Raw genomic sequence first — 17,725 nt, 5'->3', positions numbered from 1 at the left:
TATTGGTTTTGGGGGCTGGGGATTTAGCTCTGTGGTAGAGCGCTTACCTAGGAAGCGCAAGGCCCTGGGTTCGGTCCCCAGCTCCGAAAAAAAGAACCAAAAAAAAAAAAAAAAAATATTGGTTTTGTTTGAATTTGATAAAGATGACTCATGAAAATATATGGCCTCGGTCCAACTTGGTATGTGTGTACCTCTTAGTAGGACAGCACTTAGTGACTTGTGGAAGACCCTGGGTAGGAGTCTCAGAAGGGAGGGAGGGAAGAAGGAAGGGAGAAAGGGAGGGAAGGAGGAAGGAAAGGAGGGAAGGAGGAAGGGAGGGAGAGAAGAAAGAAGGGAAGGAGGGAGGGAGGGAGGGAAGGAGGGAGAGGGGGAGGGAAGAAGGTTCACAGGAAGGGATGGACCCACAGTGCTCACATCTACCAAGACCATGAGAAGTACAGACAACCAGGCCCTGGGCTGAACACGGTTACAGTGCAAAGATGGCAAGCACAGGGACAGTATGCCAGTAAGCCACGGGGGCAGATGAGTGGTGTATAATTCCAACACAGGGGCAAGAGGCTGTGGGAAAACTGAGCTTAGTGATGTCTCTACTAGAACTAGACATCTGACAGAATGCTGTATAGAAGCTAGAACAAGAAAAAAAAAATTAAATTTTAGTATTTCAGGTAAATATTGCCTTCATGGAAAACTGTCAATTATAGACTGGTTAAGAAATTCTACTGAACAAAAATATTTTTGGAAGTTAAGAAAAAATTATTGTGTGTGTGTGTGTGTGTGTGTGTGTGTGTGTGTGTGTTTGGGAGAGTCAGTTCTCTTCATTCACCATGTAGATCCCAGTGTTGGCAGCAAGCACCTTACCCATAAGTCATCTCACTTAACCCTATTTCTGGGATATTACAAATTGTGGAGGGGTGATTTCTGCTGAGAACAGCAGCTCACAACCAGCACCGAGGAAGCTGAGGTCTGAGGATAACAGAGTGGCTGACAGCAGCTAGGGCTATAGCATGAAACCCCATCTCAAAACACAGAACAAAGTAAGACAGGGCTTAGCAAGGTGCCCACTCCGAGTCTGCTAACCCGCTGCCTTTCATTTCTAGAGCCCATGTAAAGGTGGAAGCACAGTATGACTGCATGAATGCTCCTCTGGCTTCCACAGGATGATGGATCTTTAAACGACTGCTCCACACACGGGTATCATGTATTTCTGATGATGTTCAACACACACACACACACACACACACACACACACACACACACACACACACACACACACACACACACACACACACACACACACACACACACACACACACACACACACACACAGAGCCTTCTCTTATCCTCCCTCCACAGGCTGGAGATGGGTTGGTAATTAAGAGCATTTGCTGCTCTTCCAGGAGACCTGGGTTCAAGTCCCAGCTTACATGTGTCTGCCTGCAGTTTGTATCCTGAGGAGGGACATTCTAAATGACGGCAAATACCGAATTTGTGAGAAAGAGGAACAAATATTCTTCACACCTCCAAGTCCTATCGTACAGGCTGCTGCACAAATGAACACCTTTCCCTGGATGTCCTACAAAAATGCCTTTAACTTTTTTTCTTAAAACCAGCAGTGTAAAACAGCAGGATTGTTGGCTTTGATACACAACTTTATCACATCCTCGCATTCTTTCTGAGCCTCATCTGTGAAGTGGAAACCATCATACCTACAGACAGCACTGGGCTGTGGGAAGGATTTCACTACTTAGTAGGGTGTCTGCTCAGCGAACGGTTCGCATCACTCTTTCCCCTTCCTGTTACATGACAACAGTATGCACGCTCAAAGCCACTAGCAAAGCCCTTCTAGGGAATCCCCAGAAGTCTGCTTTCCCAACTTACAGATTACAGGAATGTGGACAGTCCTGGCCAGGCTGTTTCTTTCTACAAACTTCACCACAACTGTGCGGAATTTCATTTCTGCTCCATTCAGGGTTCTTTACTTTGCCTATGACAAATCAAATGGGAGAGTCAATGCTATAAATTCCAACCACACCCTCAACGTCTATGAAACGGCTAGGCGACGTGAAACTGAAGCCTGTGCACTGCTCTCAGCAGGACGGCATCTGCTGTCTGTTGTACACTCTGAAGCAAAGCTGGCTGTAACGCCACTTAGCCTACAACCTACTGAGCACGGTGAAAAAGATAAGCAACTTTTACCAGTGAAAATGACATTTTGTACTACTGAACATAATCTATTTTTTGAGATATTTACTAGATAAGCCATTGATAAATCTTCTTAAACTGACAAGTGTCTGTGATGATGACCAGAAGGAAAGAAAGGAAGAGTGCCAGGGCACAGCTCAGTGGTAGGGCATGTCTTAACATGCTCTGGGGTCTGCTCCAGCACTGCGGGGAGCTCACGGGGTGGAAAAAGAAAGGGACTGAACCAGGAAGAGGCTGTGGGATGGACAGAGAGAAATCCCACAGAGGAGCCTGGCTCTGAAGCTTCCCAGTAGGCATAAAAGGGCTGAACTTTCATTGTCAATGTCTATATAAATCTTCATGGACACCTCTCTAAGCTTGGGTCTCAGAGTGAAATGCTATCTCAGAAAAGCAAAAATAAATATATATCCCTTAATATAATTGAGGTTTGCTATAATTTTATCTGCCTGACTTGCCAGTGACATCATATCTAATTTACATTATCTTCCTAGTATGATACTCAATCAAGAATATTCATACCCTTTACTAATATCGATTTAATATTCTGAACTCAGATTTTGGTAACAAATCATATAGAAACAGCAGATTTCACATAAAGAGAAGCTAAAGTGAGAAGGACTAACAAAAGGAGCTTCCTTTGGGGAAAAACAGCACTTGGAAGTGAGAGAGTTAAATGAAGACATAATGAAGGGGGAGTGGTAGAGTGCTTACCTAGCTTTCAGGAGGCCCTGGGATTGAGCCCAGCACCACAAAAAGGGTGGGGATGCAGAACATGTTTGCTAGTGAAGGAATTAAGTTATTGAGTAGCAACCAGCCATTGTGAGGGGGAAAAAAAAGAGGACTATAAGCAAGCTGGTTAGGACAATAAAGACAGTATACAAAAAGAAATAGAACAGGCTAATTTTTCTTCTTTATGAAAACAATGGTCAAAAGTGTCAAGGGAGTCATCTGCCAAAAAGTTAATTACATAAGCCTATATGGCACTGTGACTGATGAGTTTTGAATACAGTTTCAGTGAGATAACAAAGGCAGATGCAAAAACCTAATGGTTCAAAGGGAGAAACAAACCGTCAGGAATTAAATCAACTAGATTAATCACTATAAGGAGAAAAAAGACATACAGCTAGCAGTAGGAATTCATCTGGACCAAAGAAAACTGATGCTATTAAAGATCAGGAAAAGTGGCTAGACAGGGTGGCATATCTTTAATCCCAGCAGGCAGACCTCTGAGTTCAAGTCTAGCCTGGTTTGCATAGTAAGTTCCAGGCCAGCCAGGGCTAACATAGTGAGACCCTGTCTGAAAACAAAACCAGGAAAAACTAGTGCACAGAGAGGGAATACAAGGATAGTTTGTGTTACCAATTCCTAGAAAAGCTCTCCATTATGAAGTTACACAGCTCATTTCTTATTAAGCACTGCTTTACTCGTGCTGCTTAGATCTACAATGTCAAAGCTGTTGCAGCACCCAGGCCTACGAACCCACCTGGGACACAATACACAGGACAACAGAACATCCTCTTATAACTCTCAAGTCTTCTCAATAACCTCTCACTGAGGTGAGTGCCACACTGCAGACACAAACTTACTTACCACAGAAACAAGTGTAGGTACTGGGAACATGTGCAGAAACATTCTGACAAGCGGGGCACCTCCAACCACTCTGGCCATCTGGAGAGAGAGGGAGAGAGAGAGAGAGAGAGAAAGAGAGAGAGAGAGAGAGAGAGGGAGGGAGGGAGAGAGAATGAATATAAGTACAATTTCTTACACAGTGTAAGCTGGATTGGGGATATAGCTCATTGGTAAGGAATGTGCTTTGTTTACACAAGGCCCTAGGCTTAATCTTTGCACCCTCTTGAAAAAATTTAAAAACAATCTAAACTCTGGCCAAGTATACTAGCACACAACCTTAATTCCAGCGCTAAGAAGACAAGAGGCAGGATCTCTGTCAGTTTGAGGTGAGGCCAGCCTGGTTTAGCAAGACCTGTCTCAAAAAAAAAAAAAAAAAAAAAAAAAGTAAATTTATAGGAATTGACAGCCTTGAAGTAGTTGGAATACAAATACTGAATATTATCAAACATTTAAGAAAGATCCATGGGCTTAAGTAATTCTCAGCCCGAGCTGCACCCCTGCAAGTGTATTCTGTCCTATTGCTTTACTTCTGAATAAAGTTCTCTTAACAAAGAAAATCACAGTGCTGAATGCATCGTTAAGTACTATAACTATATTCTTTTTTTTTTTAAAGATTTATTCATTTATTATATATAAGTACACTGTAGCTGTCTTCAGATACACCAGAAGAGGGCATCGGATCTCTTTACAGATGGTTGTGAGCCACCATGTGGTTGCTGGGAATTGAACTCAGGACCTCTGGAAGAGCAGTCGGGTGCTCTTAACCGCTGAGCCATCTCTCCAGCCCCTATAACTATATTCTTGTTACAAAGATGTACTAGTATGGTAAATCAAGTAGGTATCCATGTAATATCAGTATCTGGAAATTGACTTGCAAAGAGACATACTACTTGGGTATATAGGAAAACCCCAGCACAGGGAGCATATTGTCAGCAACATCTGAATCACCCATAAACCTAGTATTCTTAAAGAAGGGCCTATAATACTACAGAGATTTGTACAATGCAGAAATAGCCAGAGGACAAAATAAACAATCGATATAAATGTCTATCTACACTATATACACATCTGATTTTTTTTTTTTAAGGCAGGGTCTTATTATGTAGCTTTGGCTATTGTGAAACCTGCTATGTATACAAGGCTAGCCTCAAACTCAGAGAGACACACCTGCCTCCACTCCCAGTGCTGGGACTATAGGTGTGCACCAAAACACCTAGAAGTAAATGCTTTTTATTCTTCTGTGTGTGCTCAAGAGCCATGACACACGTAGGAACAGAGGACAACTTTCAGGAGCTGTCTCTCTCCTTCTTCCACGTGGTCCCTGGGCCTGAAACTGAAGCTTGGCAGAAAGCACCCTTTCCCCTACGAGACATTTTACCAGTCCCACAAATGTTTTTATAGTTGCCATTTCCATGAAGCCTGCCCTTCTCAATAAAAATTATTGATTTCATTATTATATCAACATATTCTCATACTACTATGTTTGGCTGATCTACAAGTCTGGGGTTGGGGATTTTTTTTTTTTTTTTTTTGGTTCTTTTTTTCGGTCCCCAGCTCCGAAAAAAAAAAGATCTACAAGTCCAGTCATAAAACGTAAGAATAAGGTAACATGGGCTGGAGAGATGGCTCAGTGGTTAAGCGCACTGACTGCTCTTCCCGAGGTCCTGAGTTCAAATCCCAGAAACCACATGGTGGCTCACAACCATCTGTAATGGGATCTGATGCCCTCTCTGAAGAAAGCAACACTGTACTCACATACATAGAATAAACAAATCTAAAAAAGAAAGAACTAAGGTAACAGTGTACCTATAGAAAAATGCTTTAGAGGTTCTTTTTTTTTGGAGACAGAATTTCTCTAGATAGCCCTGGCTGTCCTACAACTCACTCTATAGACCAGGCTGTCCCCATCTCAGAGATTCAACTGCCTCTGCTCCACAGTGCTGGGATTAGAGGTGTGTGCCACTGTGCCCAGCTAAGGCTTAGTATTTTCAACCCAAACTTATGAAAAGCAGTGAGTAAAAACCACCCAGAAACCAGAAATGACCGACCTGCGTGGGACGCTGGAGAGCGAGCCCATTTCTTGATGCAGTTCAGATGAAAGACATGGAAACAGCTCTGGCAGCTCCACACCGGGGCTGTGACCTGAACCAACTCGCAGCACACCATACACTCGTACTTTTCTGTAGTTAGCTGCTCAATCAGGGAACCTGTTAGAGAAGAACAGTAACTGAACCGCAGACGACCACCCTCACTTCAGTGAGGAAGTAAGCCATCGGAGAGGATATTCATTCTCACAGATATAACGGGACACTGGCTGACAGAGGATGGAGAAAAGAGCCACTCAGGTAGGGATTCCCACATCGGAGGAAACATTCCCCTCAACCACCCAGATTACTCAGAGCTGGAGCGCGGGCCTGTACGCCCAGGGTTCAGGAGACTCACTTGAGCTCACAATCTCAAGACTAGCTTGGCTATAATAATGTTTCAAAATATCCCAGATAAAATAATACATTATAGTAAGCACTGAATAAGCTGTTGATCATCTGTTGATTTTACCTGCAGATTGTCATTTTATATATATTCTTACACCTTTTCCGGCACACCTTACATGGCAATCTCCAGAAGGCTCCAACTGCAGATGTGCACCACCACACCTGCACACCTTATGACAACTGTTTTACAATCCAGCCGCAGGGAAGTTGGGCTACTAAGATACACATCTGTATTTGTGTTGATGGAACCCCTATAAGTTACTGGTAGGTCCTTTACAACAGCTTGCTCTCACACAGTATGTCAACAGCTTGCAGAATATGTTTAGAATCTAATTCCTGCTCTTCTTATTCTGGTCTAAGCTGCTTTCTGTTTACCTGGATTATTAAGGTGCATCTTTGCTAGTAGTCCTCCTGCTTTTGACCACAGAGGTAAGAACAGCAAACTGCAAATTAAGTAGGGGCCTGGTGGCTGTATGCAAGCAATCCTAGCTACTTGGCCCTCTCATTGGAGGGCCACAAGTTTGTGACCTGCCTGACACACAGCAACGGCAAGGCCAGCCTAGGCAACTTAGTGAGATACTGTCTTAAAATAGAAAGGGAGGCAGGAATGTGACTCAGCAGGAGAGTGCCTGTGTGGTACCACGAGGCCTTAGGTTCAATTCCCACTTGGGGACAGGGATGAGTAGGTACAGAAAATTCGATGTATACTTCTTGTTAGTTACTAATTAAACAAAACAAATGACAACAAAAACAAAAAGGGTATGAGTGCTTTGCTTACATATGTCCTTAGAGGCTAGAAGAAAGTGTCAGATACCCTGGAACCGGAGTTACAGACGATGGTGAGCTGCCACGTGGGTGCTAGATAGAACTGAACCTGGGTCCTCTAAGACAGCAGCCAGTGCTCTTAAACGCTAAGTCACATCCCTAGCCTCTAGTCAAAAGTTCTTATCTCATGACTATAAAAGCCCAAATCCTCACAGCAGCTCGTCCTATATTCAAGTCCTTACTGACTTCCTGCCTATTTCTCAGTCAGGTAGGTTCCTGCCGGGGGGCCTGTATGCTCCATCGTCCACTAGATACCTGCATGGCTCAGCCCCTTACTCACACCAGTATTTACTCAAAATGTGACTTCCTCATGAAGCATTCGTTACTCAGCCACACTTACAAAAATTATAATTCACTCCCTGGAAATAATCTATTCTGTATTTTTTCCTCAACAATTTATAGTTATCTGATAGGGTCAGGCATCATGGTACATTCCTGCAATCCCAACATTCAGGATGCTAAGATGGGAGGATTAAGACTCCAAGGCTCACCCAGGTCACATAGTCACCCTGTTTTATAAAAAGGAAACAAAACTTATCTGATAAACCATGTATTATATTATATTATAGTCTTTTTGGGAGCAATGATTTTTATTAAGAGTGGTTACTTGGACATAGTGAGCACCCACAATAATAAGACATAACAAATGACTCCAAAGAGGTCCTAGAGAAATTAAAAATATCTCACTGGCAATAGTAACTTTCTCTTTAGTTTTATCAAAGCATGTCTAATATGCAAAACATGGTAGCTGTGGGATTCTAGAGGTGCTCTGAGTTGGTAAACTATCAGGTTTCATTGCCAAGACTCTGCCCAAGAGAGGAGCAAGTTGTCTGACCCCTGGCTCTTTTTCAGTTCATGCAGGTCTTTTCCCACTAGGGCTTCTGCAACATTTCTCAGCTATGACTGTGTCTACTGTATGATTCTGACTGAAGAGAGTGCCAGTCAAAGGACATAGCCACTGAAATAACTGGGAGAACACAGGGACCTAACTGACATGCTAACTGACTGTTCTTTTCATATACACCAATAAATCTTTTATTTCAGTCTCCAGCTCCCAATTCTTCCCCGCCCCCCCCAAGCCTCAGATTCTACACACACAGAACCAGTGGGCTGTGAGGTCCATCCACCACAGCTCTTTACATAAAAACGTCTGTAGTAAGCCTGTGTTCCCTAACATGCTGGGCTTTGCTTTCTCCCTGCTCTGAGGTGCTGCTGACATATGGCTAACCTCCACACTGGCTTCACTCAAATGGTGTGCTCCCTACACCATTCTACCCTACAGGCAGCTGCTAAGATTTACAGCTTGCTCTCCTGGGGTTTTTCTTTTAAACTTCAATAAAACTCTCATTGAGCTTAAAAAAATAAAACCAGAAACAAACTGTCCTAGTTTGCTTTTTATTGCTGAGATAAAACACCATCACCAAAAACAACCTGGGAAGGAAATGGTTTATTTTAGCTTAGTGCTTAGTCCATGGTAAAGGAAGGTGGGGCAGGCCTCAAGGTAGTAATCTAGAAGCAATTGAAACACACACTTTTAATCCCAGTACTACCGAGGCAGAGGCAGATGAAGCTCTGGGTTCTAGGCCAGCCTGGGCTACACAGGGAAACACTATGGGAGCAGGGGTAGGTTAGTGAAAATACAGGTCATGGGCAGCTTCATGGTTTAGGCCAAAGTCTCACGTTAACCAAAAAGAGACCAATAAGGTAAAATTCATGAGGAAGAGCTTATGTCTGAAGTTATCCACCCCAACCCCCAACATACCCAGAGGGTCTTGAGAAGTACCACAGGTTTTCCTCAAACTCAGTCTTCTTTCCTTGTGCTAGGACTAAAGGTATGCTGGCTGCCTTACATAGGTATGCTCTTTGCCTTGATAAATACACACTTCGGGCAAAATGAGGAATGTCCTCAGATAGTGTAAAAGGCTTCTTTACAAAGAAGGGGCAGGATGGTAACTGCGAAGAGAGAACATGTAGTTCTTCAGAAGATAAAATCTGATCCAAAGGACAGAATGTACTTACAAGAAAGGTTTCAGTGGAATAGTCAGAGCTGACTAACAACTATGTTTCAAGTGTTGTGTGGCAAGAGCACTGACGGGGGAAAGAGAAAGATATGGTATGTAGGCCAAGGAGAATGCCCATACCTCTGATCCAGCCCCCAGAGGCAGAGAAAGGAAGGTTTGTTAGTTCAAGGTTAGCCTGGTCTAGATAACAAGTTCCACACTAGCTAGGGCTATAAAAGGGACTCACACCTCAAAGAATAAAACAATGCACACCAAAGGAGCAACAACAAAAGCCAGTGTGGTGGTGGTGCATATCTTCAGTACCAGCACCCAGAGGCCTGGGTTACACAGGGAGACTCAAAAGTCTAAGACTAGTGGCACGGCCATGTAAACTATAGATTCAGGTGATAAATTTGGAAACACTAGTATATATGATATAAAAAGACATACTTGTTAAGGGCTGGAAGAGCTAAATACTATAGGGCAAGAAAAGGACTGGATATGTAAATAAATCAGCTTTTCAAACAGCAATAACTTACTGGTGGACTAGGAACACAAGCCTTTAATCCTAGTGCTTGGGAGGGGAGAGCTCTGAGAGTTCTAGGCCAGCTTGGTCTAAACAGGGACTTCCACCCCAGCCAGGAATGCATGGTGAGAACCTGTCTCAAAGGACTTTAAAGAGATGGCTCAGTGGTGTACTAATCTTGCTGAGGACCTAAGTTCTGTTCCTAGCAGCCCTGTGGAGCTCATGACCACCTGTAACTTCAGTTCGGGGAATCTGACACCCTTCTTCTGGGCTCAGAGGACTTCTCGGCACACACAAACACTCAAGTATATACTCATACAAAAATAAATCTTTAACTGGTACTGGGGATGAATGCCTTTAATCCCAGCCCTCACAAGGTAGGCAGATTACTGCGAGTTCAAGGATAGCCTTGTCTACAAAGCAAGTGTCAGGCTAGCAAGGGCTATACAATGAAACTCTTGTTTCAAAAACAAAACCAAGGGGCTACAGAGATGCTCAATGCTTAAGAACACTCACTGTCTGCTTCTTCCAGAGGATGTGGGTTTGATTCCCAGCACTGGTGGCTTACAATCAGCTACAACTTCAGTTTTAGGGGTCTGACTCTTTCTTCTGGTCTCCATGGGCACCAGACACACACATAGTGCACATATATGCACATAAAAAAGTTGAAAATAAGCACACAGTGGTGGTACATACCTTTAACCCATGGAGGGTTAAAGAGCCTCTGCACTTAGGAGACAGAGGCTGGCGGATCTCTGAGTTAGAGGCCAACCTGATCTACAGAGGGAGTTCCAAAGCAGCCAGGGGTACACAGAAAAATCCTGTCTTGAAAAACAAACAAACCCCCAAACCAAAAACAATCACAAAAAAACCCCAAACAAACAAAAAGCCAAAAAAGTTAAAACCAAATGACCAACCAAAGACAAAAACAAAACAAAAAAAAAAAAAAAAAACCCCCAAACAGCAGCAGAAAGGTTACAGTGATCCAGACAGAGGGAACTGCACCCAACAGCTTGGAAAGACAAAACAGAAGGACTGTGTAATAAAACGGCAGAGTAAGGCAACGGAGGGCGGGACTGGTGAGGAGAGCAGAGGAAGGATGAGCTCAAAATGTGTTCTGGAAAAGCTGTTCACTGATGATGGAGCAAAGAACTGAAAAGACTGAAGACATGAGACGGGACCACTGCGACGGAGCAAAAACGATGAGATGCACAGGCTGCAACCAGCAGAGGCTCCGACATGTTTCCAGGTCCTGCTTCTGCCACCACTCAAGAATATAAGCAGATATCTGCATCGTCTCTGTCTACATTTAAAGCACCACACAAGAACTTAAGGAAGGAAACTAAAATAACGCAGGCCTGATGGCACAGGCTTGTCATAGCAGCTGCTCAGGATGCTGAGGCAGGAGGACCCCAAGTTCAAGCCCTGCTAGAGTACAGAATAAGTTCAAGGTCATCCTGGGTTACCTTATAAAGACTACGTCTCAAATTAACAAAAAAAAGATATGGGGAATATATAGCTCAGTGAGGTAGAGCTTATAACCCTGTCCCAAGCAAACAAGAAAAGGCAGAGATCGAGGACAGCAATGGGTCGTTTCCGAATCCAAGCAGACTCGGAATTAAGGTAGAGATTATTTTCTGGTTTCTCAATTATGTGAGTGTACTGATTAAAAATTAGCACCAAGCTACGTCTCCCCACTCTCCAGGCATGCTTACCTGTATGAGTTTCCACATTCTTCAGCATATGGTTCTGCTTGCCTCTGGGAAAAGGAGACAGCACTTGAGGATCCTGTCTCCTTCCAGCATTTTTCTCTTGGTCAACTCTTCTGGAAGACTTGGTGACAACTGCCAAATTCCCAGTGTCACAGGCTGACTTCGTTGGCCTCTCTCTGAGATTATCCTTTGGAAGGGGGGGCATGTTGTTTTTGGGCCCTGCATTTATATGCCGCTGACTCTCCTGTTTCGGTGGGTTCCTGCCTGGCCGTGGTCTGGCCCCCTCTACTTCCCAGGGAGGCCTTTTCTGGGGATATCTTCTCTGCTCACTCCGTCTGCACACACATGGATCCACTACAGGTTTTCTACAGGAGGCTTCTGAAGAGTCAGAGTGGGAAATGGCCACAGGTCTGGCATTTTCATCCTCAGACTTTGGGCTCATTCTGTTACCCCACTCGCTTCTGAGTCTCCCTTTGGCCTTTGGCCCTCGGCCATAGTTGTATATAAGCTGTGTGGCTTTTTTGGGTTTCGCTCCCCTGGGATCTGCAATAACTACCTCCTTCTCGCTCTCAGAAGGGCTGTGTTCTCTAGGGTTTGTTCCACTCTCGGATCTGGCTACGCTTTCTAAACTGGATGTATCTGACGTCTGCTCAGTGAGCCCTTGTGCTTTCTTGATTCTGTTTTGGTGCTTTTCATTCCTTAATTTCTGCCATGGCTGATTCTGAAGCCCATGGTTCTTGAGTGATTTATTAGATGACTGGAAAAAACCCTGTGGACTCTTAGGCTTGCTTCCGGAGGCATAACCGTGCTGGTGAACAGCAGAGACATCATCGTAAGGGATGTGTCTAGGAAGGTGGCAGGGAGGTGAGGAACTATAATTTCTTCTGCCAATCCTATTAGAATCTAGTCTTCTTTGGGTCCCACAATTTAGACCAGAATTTTTTCTCTCCTGCGGAATGAACTCAGCAGCATCTGTATTAAATTTAAAAGTGCCTAGGAAACAAAAAATAGACATCTGGTAAGAAATGAATGTCACTTATGGAGTCCATAAGACTCTAAAATATTTTCCTGAAATCATTGTATAAAACAGGCTGAATGAGATTGGTCTCTTGTGAAAAGCTCAGGCCATCAGTCCCTGTACATTACATGAGGTACATTAGTACCTTATGTCTAGTAGCACACTGATGGACACAGATGGCCTAGGCCATCTAGCACTATGAACACGCATTTATTCAAAAATCTTAGGAGAGCCAAAGTCAGTACTTTAGTCCCCTCATTGGGATTCAAGTTCAAGGAGAGCGTGAGCTACATGAGAACCTACAACCAAAACCAAATCCTAGGAAGAGAGCAGAGCACGCGGACACAGGCTCTATCTCTTGACCAGATAGGTCTAGGCAGGATAATTGCAAGTCTGAGAACAGCACAGGTTCCACACTGAGACTCTGTCTATAAAAAATAAAGGTCAGATTTAGGGATGAGAAGTTCCGTGTGGTCTTTCAAAACACGATAGCAGCATTGCATAATAGCAGCCAATAGGCTTTGAAATTAGCTAAAATGGGTTTAAAGTCTGAATGAACTTAAGGCTATCACCTGACCACCCTTGGCCTTAGTTTCCACATCTATAACAAAGGACAACAATGTTTATTTCAAAGGTTGATTCTGGCTCATAAAAGATTCCACATAGATAATATTAGCACAGTGAGTATGCAGTCTCTCTCTTCCCCCTGGAAACATACTTTGGATTTTTCATATGTAACTCCTACAATATGTTCTAACCTTACTTTAATTTCAGCCCACTCATTTCCCTGCCAAGGTGATTCTGAGAACAGCCAGCTCAGTTCCCGAAACCCAAGAAATCACGGGCCAGGGAAGGGGCACAGTGGGCCACACCTTTAATCCCAGCACTCCTGAGGCTCAGGCAAGCAAATATCTGTAAATTTGAGGCTGGTCTACATAGTTAGTTTTGGTCAGTCAGGGCTACATAGTGAGACCCGTCTCAAAGGTGAAAAAGAGAGGGAGAGGAAGGGAAGGAGGGAGAGAGGAGAAACTATCTGTTTAATGACACAAAACTAGTCAGAGTTATAGTAGCAATCAACAGTCTGTAAAACATCAATTTAAGCCCTTGCCTGCCATTTATTGTTTTAAATCATCTATCTTTTGAAAAGGGCCTCATTATATAGCCTTGGCTGCCTTCAAATTCACTATATAGCCCTGGCTGGCTCCAGAGAGGCAATGCTCTTGCCTCAGTCTTCTGAGTGATGTATTACAGTGTGCGCTATCTTGCCCTGCTTTTTCATGCTGTTAGTTATGATGTGTTAGTCAGTCCTGTTTTCTTATATGTAATGGGAACATGATCCCTACATCAGAGTTGCTAGGGCTCCTAAGGGAAACAAGTTAATAGCACTCCTACAGTGGTTAAAATGGTGCCTTATTACTGCTCTTAGAGCTACTGACTATCTGAACGCAGACTCCAATGAGTACACAGCAAAACCTGTGGATTTCAAATTTAATAGTAAGACCTGGTACTTAACTTGGGTCACACACTCTTCTAAGCACTTTGCATGTGTTAACTCCTTTATTCTGTTTTAAATATGTACACGTAGGTATCTCTGCAGTGCGTACATCGTGTATGTAGGTATCCTTAGGCAAGAGAAGGTATCAGATCCCCTGGAGCTAGAGTAACAGGAAGTGAGTCACCCGCTGTAGGGTGTAGATGCTAAGAACCAAATTTGGGTCTTCTGGAAGAGCGGCCAGCGCTCTTAACAGCTGAGCATCTCTCCAGCTTCATTAACTCATGTAACCTTCACATTGCTGAGAAAACTGGATAGCTTGCCCAGGGCCACAGGTACTCCAAGGCAACTCAGAATTCCACCTTCCAACACGTAGCACTGGTGACTTCATGCTTACACTCACACTGCACATGGAGAGGCAAGGCGGCAGTGCCATAGAAACATAGTGAAGAACTGATGAGATCATAAAGGCCATAGGGAAACATCTCATTCAATCCAGGATTTGTCCCACACACTTTCACACAGGTTGGGTTCTGAGGGTGGGGTGAAGGGCCTCACAAATGGCAAGAGGATCAGACAAACTCAGAGGGGCAGAGGCAGTCCGCAAGGATGAGATGAATTTAAAAATGGGAATGAGTAAACGGTGCCAAGAGGTGCTGTATGGTTCTCTCCTGCTTGAAGAGGCAAGGGTGGAGAGGGGGGCTAGAAAAAGGTCAGTAAAGCTGCCCGACAGCCTGGTAAAGGAGGTTTCAGATTGAATAGCCATACATGGCCATGTGTTTGCTAGACCTAAGCCACCGCCCCCAGGAAAACCCTTAAAGAGGGTTGGAATGATGGTCTAGCTCACTAGTTGCTCTTCCAGAGGCTCCACGTCCAATTCCCAGCACCCACATGGCAGCTCACAACTGGCTTTGACTCCAGTTCCAGGGGATTCAACACCTCACACAGATATAACAGTGCACAGCGGAAAACATTTTTCTTTTAAAAAGATAGATCTGTAAAGAGACTTGAGGAAAGGGACACATGAATCAGGAAGCTGTCCCATGGCCTAGGTGACACGTTTCACTATTTTAAGTAGAAGTTCCTCCATTAGTGAGATGTCTTCTAACCAAGGCATCATTCTAATACAAGGGGTACCAGAGAGCCGACAAAACACATTGAAGAGAAAGTAATCCAGGCAGGCAGTGCTGTCCAAGGGCAAAGCTGGCACTAGAAAGTTCGAAAATGAGGGGGAAATTTTCATTCTGGATTAGCCTATTTAAAGACCTTACTTAGGGGAGTGGTTTACAACCTGTGGGTTGTGAGTCTTTCAGGAGTATAGAACATCCCATTCAGAGAGGTCACCTAAGACTGCTGGGAAACAAAGATATTCACATTATGATTCATAACAGCAGCAAAACTACAGTTTATGAAGAAAAAACAATTTTATGGTTGGGGGTCACCACAGCATGAGGAATTGTTTTAAGGGTCGCAGCATTAGGAAGGTTAAGAACCACTGCTTTTGGAAGTGGGCGAGCTAGACATGATGTTAAAGTAAGAACAGACAATGAAGTAGGGATTTTTTGAACACGACTCAGCAAATGCTTTGGGGTATGTCATTGGTAACCTAGAGCACAGTTCCAGAGGCTTAAAATTCCGAGTCATGGGCTAGCCCTTACTCAACTCTGCTTCAAATGTCTTAGGGTGTGGAAATACGTCAGGATGAGAATGAGAAGATGAACAGATTGAGTTTAGAGGGCTAGTGAAGGCCTGGAGGGAGAGAATGACAACAATGAACTGCGTAAGTTCTCCACTCTCCCAGAGGCCTTTTAGATCCAAGTCAAGAGTAGTGTGCACTAATTCAGTGAGTTCTTCCACTCTTTAAACTGAGACAGGGAAAAGGGCATCTTACTCATTGCATAGTACAGCCGCAGCCTTAATAGTACCCCATCAATTTGTCGGAAACACAATTGTAATTCAAGTCAATGTTGGACATAGCTGAGCTGATTTTCAGAAAGAGAGGGCCAATAAGTCAAGTCTACATAGTGGGTTGTGACAAGTGTTTTGTTTGTTTTTTTTTTTAAATCATAATGCCAAGAGTACATTGTTGATAGTAAAAGAAACTGTGGCTTCTACGCCTCTACCCCCATCTCGCCCTTCCCAAACAGGATCTCACTATGTAACCCTGGCTGGCCTGGAACTATGTAGACCAGGTTAGCCTCGAACTCCAAGATCATCCTGTTTCGGCCTCTGGAGCGCTGGGATTAAAGATGTGCACCACCACGTTTGACACTACTGAAACATTTGGTTTACTTTTAAAAAACCTTTTCTTTCAATCGTGCGTGCCAGTGTTAGCAAGGGCTCTATTTAGGGGGTGGGGGAACAGACTATATGTCACGTGTTTGCTGATGCCCTTGGTGGCCAGAAGAGGGCGTCAGATCGCTTACAGCTTACAGGTGGTTGTGCAAGTGGAACGCGACTGTTCTGGAAGAGGAGCAAATGTTCTTAAATACTTGAACTATCGCCCCAGCTTCTTGGTTCACGTTTACATTTAGGTAAATGTGCACTAACACCCTATGCAAAATGTTTCTTTTTGATTGCTGTCTACGAAACTTGAGACCCCGGATCTACCAATACACCACGCAGAAAATGTAAATAACTTATATTAACAGTCAAATGAGGCTGTCTCTGCCATAGGGGTAGCTCCAGGAGGGAAAGTGAGAGCCAACAATTAGGAACCGAACAGGGAGGGTCTGGGAATTAGCTTACTAACTCCAAACTGACAGATGAGGTAACTGAGACTGAATCACACACGTCACCCACCGCAAGATGGGATTTCAAACCCCTCAGGACTGGGCCCGTTCACCCGCGCGCGCGGAACCCGCCACTCCGAGAGGTTAAGAACACACCCCTAGCACAGCGCGCAAACTCGCTGGACTCCAGGGCCCACTATGGAGAGTCGCCTACGCCCGCCCGCCCGCCCGCCGGACTCTGCGCCGCGCTGCCTCCGGAAGGCCGGAAAGAGCCCCGCGGGGGCGCCGGACGCCCACGTCCACTCCCTTGGAGCCGGGACCCGCCCGCTCTCCTCGGAAACCCGGGGGCCGAACCTCACCACCCTGTGGAAGATGGAGGAGGGTTCCGTACGTGCAGCGCGCGTGGCTTGGCCCTCGCGAGCCACTGTCCCCGCGCAGCACGCATCCCACTTGCCAGAGCAATGGCCCGAACCCTTCCAATGTCCTAGCTGACTAGACTGTTGGACCCTAGAGGTCCCGCGCGGGGAACCAGACAGTACCTGAGACCGGAGGCGCCTCCGCCATCCCGTGCCGCAGCACCTCAAGCGAGCCCCGCCACCGAGCGAGGGCTGTCACCTGGTCACGTGTCCCGGATTTCCGGCGTCCAGAGACTATTCGTTCCTACGCGCGTGTAGACGGCCAAGGGGGTGGTGCCGCCCGAAGATACAGTGAAATGGCGCATTTGGGACGTCAGATAAATGCGCCGGCCAGGGCGGAAGCCCGGGGTCGGGGAGAGTGTGGCTGGAGGGGTGTTCCCGATCGCGGGATCTAGTGACCGAACTTGCGTAATTGTTTTTCGAGAGATGCTGGGTTCTCCAGCTGCAACGCCTTTTTATCAAGTACTGTCATCCGCCCAGCTTCAAATGTCCTTCAGATAAGAGTCCGCTTGGAGTGACTCACGCAGGCGACAAGGAGTGGGTGGGGGCACTGTAGTAATCAAAGGGCATTGTGGAGGAAGACTGCAAAACAATAAAAGGTTACCTGCCAATGGTGGTAGCCCACAACTCCAAAACCTGGGAGGCTGAATCGGGGGGTGGGGGGTGGGGATGCAATGTGGT

General features: G+C 45.0%; 1 protein-coding gene across 3 annotated transcripts in view; it reads right to left on the bottom strand.

Moving 5' to 3' along the window:
• The window catches only part of Nfx1 (nuclear transcription factor, X-box binding 1), a 57,577-nt gene extending 40,240 nt beyond the window's left edge, over positions 1-17,337 (bottom strand). The window contains 5 exon segments of one of the 3 annotated variants that reach the window (NM_001024784.2): positions 1,879-1,984; positions 3,793-3,870; positions 5,880-6,038; positions 11,390-12,379; positions 17,168-17,337. In NM_001024784.2, the coding sequence (NP_001019955.2) occupies positions 1,879-1,984; positions 3,793-3,870; positions 5,880-6,038; positions 11,390-12,379; positions 17,168-17,192 (1,358 nt within the window). In that variant the 5' untranslated portion in view covers positions 17,193-17,337. 3 annotated transcript variants of the gene reach the window in all.
• Between the last annotated feature and the right edge of the window lie 388 nt (positions 17,338-17,725).

Source organism: Rattus norvegicus, chromosome 5, assembly GCF_021556685.1.
Source record: "Rattus norvegicus strain SHRSP/BbbUtx chromosome 5, alternate assembly SHRSP_T2T, whole genome shotgun sequence".
Lineage (NCBI taxonomy): Eukaryota > Metazoa > Chordata > Mammalia > Rodentia > Muridae > Rattus > Rattus norvegicus.
Note: the sequence above shows the minus strand (reverse complement) of the source record. Positions and strands in the feature narration are given on the sequence as shown.